Source organism: Triplophysa dalaica, chromosome 7 (assembly GCF_015846415.1).
Source record: "Triplophysa dalaica isolate WHDGS20190420 chromosome 7, ASM1584641v1, whole genome shotgun sequence".
NCBI lineage: Eukaryota > Metazoa > Chordata > Actinopteri > Cypriniformes > Nemacheilidae > Triplophysa > Triplophysa dalaica.
This window is the reverse complement of record NC_079548.1, coordinates 22,272,871-22,285,946: the sequence shown is the minus strand read 5'-3', so window position 1 is coordinate 22,285,946 and position 13,076 is coordinate 22,272,871. Positions and strand designations below refer to the sequence as shown.

Here is a 13,076-nt window from a genome sequence, read left to right as displayed (position 1 = left end):
AATCAAAACGTGTCAAACATTCTGGTAATGTGAATAAGGAGACCCAAGCCTAGCGCAGTACACTTTGCCTTGCTGTGAAGTGTAGCATTTCCTTGCTCTTTCTTATGAAGCGTGTCTCACGTAGGCTACACTTCTGGGGTGTGGTAATGGCTTCTTGCACTATGTTTAGCCTACTTAATGTTTGTTGGTGACCCTTTCACGTGGGGGTTGCATCATATTGGCATGTATCCAAGGGTGATGCAATGCTTTAAGAAACAATCCCTTCCAGTCAATCAAATCTATTCTCTCCCCAGCTTTGGGCCAAGCAATGTTGCACTGCCATAAAAGAGAGTGTGCAATATGAAAGCTGGAGTAAAGTCAACAGCCCTGAATGGGAAAATTCAATTATCTGCACCTTAAAATATATCAACGTCTGGATGGAGATGCTTCTTCCTCTCACACTCTACAGCCACCGCTGGTCCCTTTGCATGGAAGTCACCATGTTGTTTCTACATTAGCCCTAAACTGTTCTAAAGAGTGTTTTTTCCTAAATAAATTTTCCTAAATAAATTTCCTAAATAAATATCTCCTAAAAGAAGAGAAATCGTGATGAGATCTTATTTCTATGTCAGCCACCGTAGTGCTTTAAAAGGGAGCGGTGGAGAGAGCTGTTGGTTGCAATTCGAAACCTCATCACTAGATGCTGCCAAATTTCATACACTGGACCTTTAAAGTGATTAACCAAACCACGACGGTTCCATTGAATTCTATTGAACACAAAACAACTGAGACATTTCTCACTAGATCTTCTTTTGTGTTTCCACAGTAGGTTTTGAACAACATGAGGGTACATAAATGTTGACAGAATTTCCATTTTGGGGTAAATGATCCCTTTATCTAGAATTTGAACTGGAACGATTCAGAAGAAATGAATGTGCAATTCAAAGTATTTTGTCCAACACGTTTTGTCTTGACTGCATGTATCTTCTAAATGGGAATTTTTTCAGCGCATAAAAGCATAACCGTTTATTGACGCCTAACGTTAACTTATTTTTAATAACAGGAAACACACATTCATTCTGATTTCACTGGCGCTTTAAATCAGGATATTTCATTTTATAAATGAAATCATATACAATATAATATACTTATAAATATGAAAATTGTAAATTCCTATTAAATGATTTAATCATATTTATACAGGTAAACAATAAACAAAGATTACTAACAGTATTTACTACTGTTTCGGGAATTATTTTATATACCATATGTAGGATATTGTTTATTGGTAGTTGGGTAGTTAATAGTTAAAAATGTTCTTCTTTGCTTTCAAATGTGAAAAACAGTCGTGTTTGCATCCAGATTTAAACTGAGGACCTCAAATTCACAAGAGTGAATTCTAAATGACGTACAACTCTGCCAGTAAAGTCATGCTTAATCCCTGTGAGTTTTGGATATGAAGGTGTGGACATAAACATGTCCCATTGTGATATGATTGTGCCTTGGTCGTTTCCTATTGAGGTGAAAGCACTGTTGCTAAAGCGAGCCGTTGAGAAGTCAGCCAATGGATTATGTCTTGCTATTTCTCTTGGCCGGCGAACACCTTCTGTGAAATGCTGGAGTCTGAAACCGAGGCCTTTAAAATCCGGATGGAAGCAGCTCAGGCGCTCCTGAAGGTTTCAGCGCTTCTGAGAGGACAGCTGCAGTGCTGCGGGTGTGACCAAAGGATCATAGAACGATGAAAAGATTCATACCATCAACCAGCCATGTGTTAGCAGTCACGTACATCAGTCTGACCTCTTAAACCCCTAACAAGGTCAAGAAATCTCTCATTGTAAGAACATTATGAGGCTTCCAGCTAACCTGAATAATAGACCATTTGGTTTCCAAAGTGTTACCGGCCCTGTTCTGTTGCTGATGAACTGAGTAGAGTTTACCTCAAAAATCAATAAATGACTCAGCTTAATGTAGTTCCAAATTTAAATGACTTATTTCATTCCACAAAGCACTTAAGGAGACGTTTTGCAGAATGTTCACACTGTTCTTTTTGATAAAATGACATTATGCGTTGACACAAAAAAACGCTAGTAAGATAAAAGCCCATGTGAATTATGAACATAGTGAAGATCTGAGAACTCAAGTGACTTCCACAGAGCTATTCTATGGCTTCAGAAGTTTAACCCTTTTAACTTGATAACCATTCAATGCTGTATGCTCGCAGAATTCTTCATTTATGTGGTTTAGGGGAAAAGTAAGTCATAAAGGGCTTAGAACCACACAAGGCCAATGACCATCTTAATAAAAATGAATAATAATGAAGTATGTTAATTCAAATGATCGCAATAAGGAATTCCTCAAAATACCAGGAAAGCTTGTTGACGCTTAATATATCCCATAAGGCCACACACATAGAACAAAAACTGAAATTAGCTCCATTCCTGCTATATTTTGTGAGTGAGTGAGTGAGTGTGCCTCATATGGCATATTGGACCGAGGAGGTGTTAAATTTAGCAGATGTTATTTACAGCCATATGAGCCAACACCTGACAGCATCACTGCACTGCGTACACAGCCAATGTTTAGATGTTTGTCCCGCCAGTATGCATCAAAACATAACAAAATGTACAGCTAAACAAGTCATTATAAACAAAAAGCAGATGCATCCAGTGTTCCTGTGCAGAAACACAGAGTAAAGAAAACTTGCATTCAACAACTGGAATGAAAATGTGTGTGTGTCAATGAAATCAATTGAATATACTGCATATTTATACAGGAAATGCACACAAAACACATTGCTAGAGCTTCTACAGTAGTAAGTAAATATCTTTATTAGATACCAATTTTTAAGTTTTTGGACAGAATGTACATATTTTTGAAATGCGGTAATGATGTCAAATTACAGAAACAGATTGTAAATTTACATTTAGTCTGAGAATAATAACAAATACATGATTAAATAAACACAAGTTTTAATTGAATTTATTTTAAAACACTCTCCATCAAATATTTGTTTATATTTGAGTGTTTTTATATTGCAGTTCTTTGGTTAGATCTGTTAAAAAACAGTTATATCCCTGAAAGGACCATTGTGTGCTTTTAGTGGTATCTAGTGGCGAGGTTGCGAATTGAAACCAATGGCTCACTCCATTCCTCACTTTCAAAGCTCTAAGGTGAAGAGAGAGTACTAAATGTTGTAACGTTTGCGCTTCTTTCTTGAATGAGATAACGTACGAAACGCATCCTATAGAGCAGTTTGTCTTATTAGGGCTACTGTAGATACAACATGGCGTGATAAAAACATAACGCTTTATTATGTAAGGTCTTTATACATCTCTGAAAAAAATGTTTATATATATATATATTATATTGCGTTTCTGTCAAAAAACTCCTCAAAAAATACACACAGCTGGTTGTCGGAAGAGAAGCAGGAAGTTGTATCAAAGACTGAACTGAATTAATCCATTTTAACAGGGTAAGAGGCCCAAAATAAATCCTTGTAACATAAAAGTTGCTATTGCACACTTTGTTTATTGTCCCATCTCAAGAATCGGTGCACAATGTTCTCTAAGCTGTGTGACTGTTTAAAACCCACTGATCAACATCCACTTTACAACACATTGAAATGTCATAGATCACATGTCTCTTTAGGTTTTTAGATTCAAACCCTGTCCTAAAATGTTCATATTCTCAGCTGCTGCCCATGTGTTGGCCATCACGCCATCGAGATGATCTCATTGCCGTGATAAACACATCGATTTTTGAAAGGGATCTTTGCTGCTGGTCAACATACATTTGGGCCATCAGAGATCTGTATTGGGGGGCGGAGTCTAGGGTTGGGAGGGGTTACAATGCAGCCACTCGCTGTGGTCGCAGTCACTTGATACACGGGGTGACATCCTCAAAATAACCTTACAAAGGATATATAGAGATCCGCTTCAACCTTCACTATCAGAAGAGTACACTGAGCGAACACCGTGCAATAACGTTGATGAAACAAGTCTTGACTGGACGAATAAATTAACAAAACGTGCAAAGAGAAATATAACGTCCCCCAAAAAGGAAGAGATTTCTCTGGAAAGGTGAAAATTGTTCTGGACCGAAAGAGGAGGAAGTTGTTGTGACCGTTCTAAAACTGCTGTCGGCAGCAAAAAAAGAGCCCCCAAAAAGGATTTTACAGTTTTGTGGAGATTGACTCAAGTCATTGATTTGGTTGTCATCCTCTCGTTCCCGGAGCCACGAGGAGGAAGAGTCGCGGCATCTGCAGGAATGAAGTACAGCTACCAGTACCCGGTGTCACAGTACACACGTTCAAACACGTCCACTCAATACACACCTTCACAGTACTCCACCAGCTCGTACAGTTCCACCAAGTACAGCCCTACTGTACTTCACACTGCATCGTACTACAGCCCACCAGCCTACACTCCAGCGTACAAACCCACCTCCACCTACACCCCACTCTACAGCAAAGTGCCTCGCCAGAGCAGCTCACTCCGCACAAGCGCACCGTGCACCCCCGTTGCGACTCTCAAACCCGCCAAGGCCGTGCGCTTCACCAACGATATCGTATTTCAGGATTTAATCCGCCATGGTGAGCTGGAGCAGATCGGTCGATTTATGAGGGCGAGGAAAGTGCGTCTGGACACCATCTTCCATTCGGGTAAGTGAATCTCACCATGCCTACTTCAAGTGAAAGAGGAAGTTTATTCAGTTGTTTTGCCTTGTTTTCTTTAATTTTGTCACGCATGTGAAATGTGAAAGTATTTAATTTTAAGGTTAAAATTAATGAAGTAAAGAATTTGTAGGTGGACTTTGCAATGAGCGTTATCATTGAGATGTTATCTTTGCTCGGGAGGTCAGCATGGTAGTTTGCCCCTACTGGCAGATGCAATAACTACAGATTATGGCTTTGTGGACAGTGACTCTAATCATGTATTATCATTTTTGCATAGTTACAAGCAAAAGTAAAATATTTTATTATATAAAGGTATCTCCGTTTTAAAAAAATGACAAAAATCATATTTTTTATTCTGCATTCGAATTAATATCAATCAAACTGCAGTTGGTTTGTTTTGATTTAAGCCAGAATAACTCAAAAACACAACTAACTAACACAATAAAACACAAAAAAATAAGATGACATAATAAAAAACATCAATTTTTTTAACTAAACTCTTCATATGTTTCACTATTGCAAATTTGTGTAATGCTCTTAGAAATGTGAATGGGCCCTGTCCTTTACTCACATGTTTGCAAACTGGGGTCCTTGGGGGGACCCCAAGATGGATCCAGGGGGGCCAAGAATTTTGTGGCACTTAATGAAATGTAGAAATTTATCATAGATTTTACGCAGCCAAACGTCAGAAAATTAAGACCACCAGCCAAAAGAATTGATGTTCTGATTATGTATAACTGAATATGTTTTAGGTTTAATTAAAATTCTAAGTTTTTTTGGGGGGGGGGGTAATGTTCTTCTCTGCCAACCACGGCTTCAAAGTGACATTGAAATAAAAGTGACATTTTTTTTTTCTTTAATATGTTCATCTTGAGGATATTTATAAACGAGTAGGCTCCAGAATATTGACCAAATTCAAATTCACGTATTAAATGCATTAGTAAAACTAATGGATAAGGTACAAGACCACCTTGGTCTGAGTGAAGAGTGAGTGTAAACTTGACCAAACAATTTAAGATGGGCAGACACGATGTTAGGAAACAAACTCTCTGAATAATAATATTTTTTTTGCTGTTCTGTCTGATACAGAAGTGACAAACTGTCTTTAAAACGCACAGTATATGGTGCTGATGTTGTTTGGTATTTGCCGTTTTTCTTAGGAATGGCAGCTCTCCATGAAGCCGTGCTCACAGGAGACATGGAGTGCGTAAAGCTTTTGATAAAGTATGGAGCTGACATTCATCAGAGGGATGAGAATGGCTGGACACCACTACACATGTCATGCAGCGATGGTTTCCCTGAGATTGCAAAGTGAGTGCCACTTTAAATACTCACATCTAACAAAACACAACAGGCTCAACAAAATAATGACTGTCAGAAAACAAAGAAGTATTGCAATTAAAACATGCATGTTTCAAAACCTATTGACCTACTTTGATGTCTATGATTATTATTAACATTAAATGTCCTGAGATGAGACTTGACTTGATTTTGAAAATAGAGTTTGATGTTACTAATCCAACAATGTTATACTCTAATATGAAGTACAGAAACCATTGCTCTGCCGAATAAACTGAGCAGTTTGAACAATTGTATCTGTTACTTTGAGACATTGACATTTTTATCATCTATATCCTTTAATCTATTTCTTTAACTTGAGTAGTTTTAATAATTTGGCTCCTCAAAAGACATTCTGGGATTGCGTTTTCAGCAAAGGAAGATATCTTATAACGTAGCAAAATTATTACCTTTTAAAATGTCTTTCCATCCGGCCTATGGTTAAAGCTGGCTATGTAGGCAAGTTCTTACATTTTAGTGTTCCTCAGAGTCAGACTTGCACATTGTTTTGTTAAGTGAAAATTGTTCTTTCTTCTTTAGGTACCTTCTGTCTCTGGGTGCCAGCGTGGAAGCAGAAAATGAAAATGGGGAGAAACCAGCAGACCTTATTGATCCAGACTGCAAAGAACTGGTCAAACTGTTTGAAACTGGCTGTGTGTGAGGACTATGAGAACACCAGAACTTGGAAAACAAAGCTAGCATTCATCTCATTTGACATTTCATCTTTTTCAAATCATTATATGATTTTGTTTCTTTGAAGGTTGTCCTGAAAAAAAGGATTTAAATTTTGTTTTAGAGCTTTTTCGACACATGGATTTCTGGCTACAATGAGAAGCAAACCATCCACCCAGTTTGCTTTTAATCTCAATGTGTAACACAGTTTGCAAACTTTTTTACTTCTAAGTGAAACTTAGAAAAATAGGGGGATTTAAATAGAGGAATTTAAGGACGAATACGTAGGATGTGACTTGATTTTATCCTTTTGGATTTTTTGATTGTAAAAAGTAGGTGTCATATACCAGAAGCCAGCCAGTGTCTTGGTGGAGATGGATTAGAAAAGAAAGTTGTTTCAGACGCAGAGACGTTTTGATGAAAGACTTCGAAGTCAAAGATTCAATGACTGTACATACTGAAGGTACAATAAGGCCAGGAACGTGCATTGAAAAATAGCTACCATGGCATGTGCGTGTGCCTTTTAACCTCATGCAGTAACACCATACATATACGTAGTATGTACACATCACTGCATTGGAAACACATATCCATCCAAGCTAGTTGTGTCATTTCACATGTGTCCATTTACATGATGATTTTATTGCTGTGTTATGTTCCCCTGACATGCTGACGATCGTGAATATCTTCACAGTTCTGTGTAAAATATAAAAGAGATGCTTGATGAGACACTGACACTATATGTAACATGGACACAGTTTGGCACAGCTCTGTGCTTTCTGTCTGCTGGGCAGCAGGAGTGCGCATTGGAAAGATGATCTGCCATCAGACTAGCATATGATGAAAGTGTACTGTTTAAACTGAGGGGACTTTGAATGTCTCTTGTTAAAGTCTTATCTTATTTTTTACAATATTTTCATAAGTAAAGATCCTTTTCTACACATACGTTGCTTTGCATTGTCTCTTTGCTTTAAATATTACAAAAATAAAGGTAACATGGATGACATGATCCAGGGAGCATGTGGTTCAGTACTCACGGTTACCCCACAGGAAGAAGGTCCATGGTTCAAATATCTGCTTTCTGTGGACAGTTGGCATGTTCTCCTGGTGTTTCTCTGGACTCCCAACAGTTCAAATACATTCAGATCAAACTGGAGATGTTAAACTGCCCCTATGTGTTTCCCTGCCGTCCAAAGTTCAGTAACGTGACCTATAGGAGGTTTGAGGGTCAAGAAATGGGCAGCTTACATTGAGACCGATTCCTTTCAGAGCTCCACTTCAGTGACATTTACATCTATTCTGTGGGGTATCCCTCAACCTCATATACTACCACTAGAATTATATATAAATTAATATTATATTGAACTTTATTGTATGATATTATATCATATTAACAAAAAAATAACGTTCACCTGGAACCCAAGTTACTTCTAGAACTACATAATCTTCCAATAAAGGTGCAAAAGGATTTGTAAATTATTGCAATTCAGTTTATTTACTGTATATAACACTCTATCACAAAACTTGAACTAACTTTAGATATCAGTTAACTTAAAGATATCAGTTAGTGTAGCTAACTTTCACCAAAATTAGTTGCGTCATCCATAACAAATTTAGGTAAGAAAATTACATAAAGATTGCTAAGAAAAAGATGATTCATATATCCAGTGTTTACATGAGTTACCTTTGATGACGTGTTTACTGCACGTGAACTGATGTGATTTCACTTTCTGGGGGATGGACACAAAATTGTGGTACAGACATCAAATTCTAAAAAAAAATCTCTGATACTTGTCTCCTCAACTCTTTGTGCATTTTTATTGCACAACCACTTTTCGTTATTTAAGATAAACGTGAGAAATCCCTCACTTTTAACCCGACGCACAACAGCAGATTCAGCGGGGCGCTCTACTAAGTGCATGACGTCACATGAAAATTATAGATGTGGAGATTAGATAATAAATGAGGTGATAAAAGTATACTTTATGTGAACACTGGTGTAAAAACACGGCTAAAAAGGTTCAACAGAAAATTACTATTCTGACCAACGCCTTTAATTATCGCTTTCAACAACGGCTGAAATTGCCTTCACTACCTGGACTATAATTTTAACAAATGTAAAATAAATTCATAATGCTGAAAACACTTTTCATAAACTCAATTAAAGCGTCGGCTAAGATTAAATAGTTTTACATCGGTTAACGCATGCGCACTTCTCTCGGCTTCTTCAGCTGACCCGGAAATAATTGGTCGGCATTAGCAACGTTTCGGCCGAGACAGGCCTGAATACTGAGATAACAGGGGAAAGAAAAACAAGCGGACAGGTTTGATATTGTTAATAAATGTCTTCCCCATTATGTGCCGGTTGTTGGCTATCTTTCGTAACGCAATTGTTGTATATATGTTCGGTTTGTTTGTGAAGTTGTCGTAGCAAAACATTCACTATGAAATCACAATGCTAACAGACTAGCTGCCAGTAACATAAACAATAACAATCACAAACACTGATTTAACTCGTGTCCTGCCTCTGTCGTATTATAAATACAGATACAGTAGAATAACTTTGTAGTATTATCTAATGGTTCTGATCAGTAATGTTCACTTCACATGTTAATATTACTGCTGCATTTACGTTACGTTAATTCATTTATTGCATTGACGTGTTGCGGATCGTTTCCACCGCTCTTAAACGTTGTATACTGTCTTTTTTATCTTAACTATCAACTTCGATGTTTTTCTGAAATTGTGTTTGTCGTTTTAGGAAACACGCCGAAGAAAGGTTCTCCCTTTAAGCCTCATATTAATATTGTGAGGCAAGTGAAATAAACAGAATGACCAGGTAAGTGTTTCAATGCAATCTTATCCTACCACGTATATTTGGTGCATCTGATCTTAATCTAACAATCTTGTTAAATGATTTATTATGCCTTTTCAGCTCCTCGACTCCTAGAATGCACACATACAAGAGGACGTCAAGCCCCCGGTCACCAACAAATACAGGAGAGATTTTCACACCAGCACATGAAGAAAATGTGCGCTTCATCCATGACAGTAAGGCCACTGTTTATTTAACCAACCTTTATTTCCAAGTTGGGATGTGTAAATTGTAGACAACATTATCCCACTTTGTCACACATAACCCGATTTATGGGTCTATACTTGTAAATACTTTGATGTCTTCTCTGAATTGCATGTATTTCAAATTAATTTAAATTTGATGAATACCAATACAAAAGATTTATGTTTACAGTGATCTTGTTAATTGATGTATTGAGATGCAAGATTAATTATTACAACTAGATGGCTCTTTTGCCCGGTTTCACAGACAAGGCTTATTTCTAATCCCAGACTAAATTGAATGTTTGGGATGTCTTAACTGAAAATAAATTGCCCTGACATGTCTTTAAGTATATCGGTGACATTGCATGTTGATGCACATCAGAAATGTTATTATCTAAGGGATTTTTTTAAAGCAACATCAGTATTCTAATTTTACTAAGGCATAGTCCTGAATTAAGCTAAACCTTGTCTGTGAAATCCCTATGTTTTTTAAAATAAAACTGTTTTGACGTAATAAGTGTTTTTGTTATGCTGTTTCTCTCTAGCTTGGCTTTGTGTTTTGAGGGACATTAAATCGCCACAAAATAGTGAACGTAATGATCGTGGACCACAGGAGTATGTGGAGAAAACCCCAAATCCCAACCTGCATTGTAAGTGAATCATGTAAATAAACAAATACAATATATTCAATGTCTTAAGTTTTTCTGCAGGTTTTCACAGAATTTGAAGTGTCCATCAATCACAAATTCTACACATCTCCCACTACTTGCATGTGTGTTTATAAACACCGGTAATAACAAAGTAGTCTATTTTCCAATTAATACACTAAACCAGTGGTTCTCAACTCAAGATCCATTTTCCTGCAGAATTTTGCCCCAACTCTGATATAAAACACCTGAATAGGCTAATCAGTGACTTCAGGAATAGAAGATAGATATGCAGAGTGACGCATCTATTCCTAAATACGCTGATTAGTTTGTTCAGGTGTTTTATATCAGAGATCGGGCTCAACTCGGCAGGGAAAATGGATCTCGCAGGCCAGAGGTGATAACCACTGCACTATACTATACAGTGAAGTACTTCCAGTTCCCTTTAACACATTCTGTACTATGTTTATGTCCATTCCATTTCTGTAGTTCATTTCAGCTTGATCTGGTTAATAGAGTTGGTTATGATGCAGCTTGTTCAGCCCCATAAAATTGAGTTTACATGCAGGCTTACTTGCATGTACACCAATGATCTGTGCGTGACATGTTGTAACATAATTCCTTTTCAATTCTTTCAGCTTTCATACCAGTTGACCTGAGTGACCTTAAGAAGCGGAACACACAAGACTCAAAGAAGTCTTAGACCATTTCCCCTTTCTTCTTGATCCAGCAGTTTTTTTGTCCTCCCCATGTCATTTGGGACCTTTTTTACTCAAAACCAATCTTATGTCGGCCAACAAAAAGCCACAAGTCGGGATATTTGGCCACCTTAGTCCAGAAAGAATCTCTCTTCTCTGCCTCATGGACCAGTGGTCTGGACTTACAAACTGATATGTATTTATGAGTTACATTTTTAGAAGCCTTTTAAGTGGCCATTCCATGTTCATCCAGGATCTTTGTTCCTAAATCCATGCATCAATTTTTTTTGGGACAAATGAGGAAGAAACCAAGGGCCTGGTGTAAATTTTTGCTTTAGATTATTTCCTGTTCATGTTCTTTTATTTTGTATGTTGATGAGACTGGCAAAAAACAGTTTACTGCTTATGCTATTTGACAGACGCAACACAAACTTTCTCAGAATGGGATACAGTCATTCATAACCCGAATGGGGAGTGCTGAAAGGCCAACTGTTCTGTTAGTTTGATAGATTGAAGCATTGTCTGATAGCACAGGCAAGTTTGGTTCGCCAAATATTTTTAGTAGATATACCTCCATTTTTAACTATGAATTGATAACTTGGAGAACTTAAAGTTAACTTTTCCACATCTTTCGTTCCTAGCCTTTAAAATAAAGTTAAAATAAAGATTACTTTAATGTTTCCTCTGCTTGATTGTAATATTTTTGTATAACATGGCATCTCTTCAAATCTATCCTGAACGTAACACATTTTATGGCTTATTTCATCTCTGAGGCCGTCTTAATGGTAGTGTACAATTTGAATTTGATGAAAATTGCAGATAAATGCATGTAAAATGTACAGTCCCCCTGTAACATTTGCTATAATATTGGTTGAACAAATGTTAATGACTCTTCTTGCACTCATGGGTGTATACAAATCTTTGTATGGTAAAATGTGTCCTAGAAGGAGAATGTCTATAAAGGTATAAAAAAGTGATGAGTTTTCTCTAATCTTTTTGTTTTTTTTAAATCAATAGCGGGGTGCATTCTAGTGATCAACCCTGTTCTCTTCACACGTATTGTCATTGATTTAACAGTTTGGAGCAATAAAATGCTTTACGTCCCTAAAAATTTGGATAATTTGGAAATGTGCCCTTTGAATGCATCATTTATACTGGAATGCACTGCATGTGTCAACTGGAAAAACACCAGTGCTCTCAAGCTTTTAGTTCTCTGCAGTCTACATACCTTTTGTTGTTCAGCTATGTTGTGTCATACATAAAAAGTTACATTAACCTTAAAAAATATTCAGAGGGAAATGTTTTACTAGGACTTAGGTTTTAGTTTCCCTCTGCCATACTTCCTGCATGTAAGTTATTAATGTGGTATATGGTCATCCTGTGTCATCATAGTATAATCAGTTTTGAAAAGATGCTAAGTTACTTCCGTAAAGAAACGTGCTAAACTTTATAACAGGCCCACACTGACAGATTGGGTGAATAAGTGATTTCCAAGCTCCATCTCATTTTAACTGTGTCCTCCAAGTGAAACATTTATTCTCGTTATAAGGGATTTGTTGAAATTATAAGATGTATGTGAACGAATCATTTCTAAAATGAGGTGGTTCTTGTTTTCTCATGTCCCTAAAAGCATGTATGCAACTGTTATGTTGTCGATATCAGTCTCTATTTTTTCTTCTTCATAGAGGACATTCATCTTAAAAAACATAAGGCAAAAAATGTGCTTTAAATTGTCCACTGACTTATGTACTTCCAACCTGTCAATTCACACAATTTATCCATTTGAAAAATAATGAAAACTTAAAAGTTGTGACATGCATGACACACATTATCAAACCCATGTTTGTTCAATACAGAGATGAAGGGTTACATTAAAGAAGCACTGATTACCAAAACTGAGTCTTAATACTGATTAACAGCCAGAGAAGAATCTAATTATCTAATTACAGTGCTTACATTATAATTAATATATACTGCCACAGAAACAAGAAGTATTACGAACTACCA

General features: G+C 36.9%; 2 protein-coding genes across 2 annotated transcripts; both read left to right on the top strand.

Annotated features, from left to right (window-relative positions):
- Nucleotides 1-3,890: 3,890 nt before the first annotated feature.
- On the top strand, nucleotides 3,891-7,607 carry ppp1r27a (protein phosphatase 1, regulatory subunit 27a). Its single transcript, XM_056753350.1, has 3 exons — nucleotides 3,891-4,639; nucleotides 5,815-5,965; nucleotides 6,533-7,607. The coding sequence occupies exons 1-3, from the start codon at nucleotides 4,246-4,248 to the stop codon at nucleotides 6,651-6,653; spliced, it is 666 nt and encodes a 221-aa protein (XP_056609328.1). The 5' UTR covers nucleotides 3,891-4,245; the 3' UTR covers nucleotides 6,654-7,607.
- A 1,289-nt stretch (nucleotides 7,608-8,896) lies between these two features.
- mcrip1 (MAPK regulated corepressor interacting protein 1) lies at nucleotides 8,897-12,046 on the top strand. Its single transcript, XM_056753542.1, has 5 exons — nucleotides 8,897-8,988; nucleotides 9,426-9,503; nucleotides 9,600-9,715; nucleotides 10,270-10,374; nucleotides 11,010-12,046. The coding sequence occupies exons 2-5, from the start codon at nucleotides 9,496-9,498 to the stop codon at nucleotides 11,072-11,074; spliced, it is 294 nt and encodes a 97-aa protein (XP_056609520.1). The 5' UTR covers nucleotides 8,897-8,988; nucleotides 9,426-9,495; the 3' UTR covers nucleotides 11,075-12,046.
- The last annotated feature ends 1,030 nt before the right edge of the window (nucleotides 12,047-13,076 follow it).

Coding starts and splice junctions, on each gene's coding strand:
- ppp1r27a (XM_056753350.1), top strand. CDS start 4,246: ATGAAGTACAGCTACCAGTACCCGGTGTCACAGTACACACGTTCAAAC. Junction 4,640..5,814: donor GGACACCATCTTCCATTCGG/GTAAGTGAATCT, acceptor CGTTTTTCTTAG/GAATGGCAGCTCTCCATGAA. Junction 5,966..6,532: donor GGTTTCCCTGAGATTGCAAA/GTGAGTGCCACT, acceptor TTTCTTCTTTAG/GTACCTTCTGTCTCTGGGTG.
- mcrip1 (XM_056753542.1), top strand. Junction 9,716..10,269: donor TGTGCGCTTCATCCATGACA/GTAAGGCCACTG, acceptor GTTTCTCTCTAG/CTTGGCTTTGTGTTTTGAGG. Junction 10,375..11,009: donor CCCAAATCCCAACCTGCATT/GTAAGTGAATCA, acceptor CAATTCTTTCAG/CTTTCATACCAGTTGACCTG.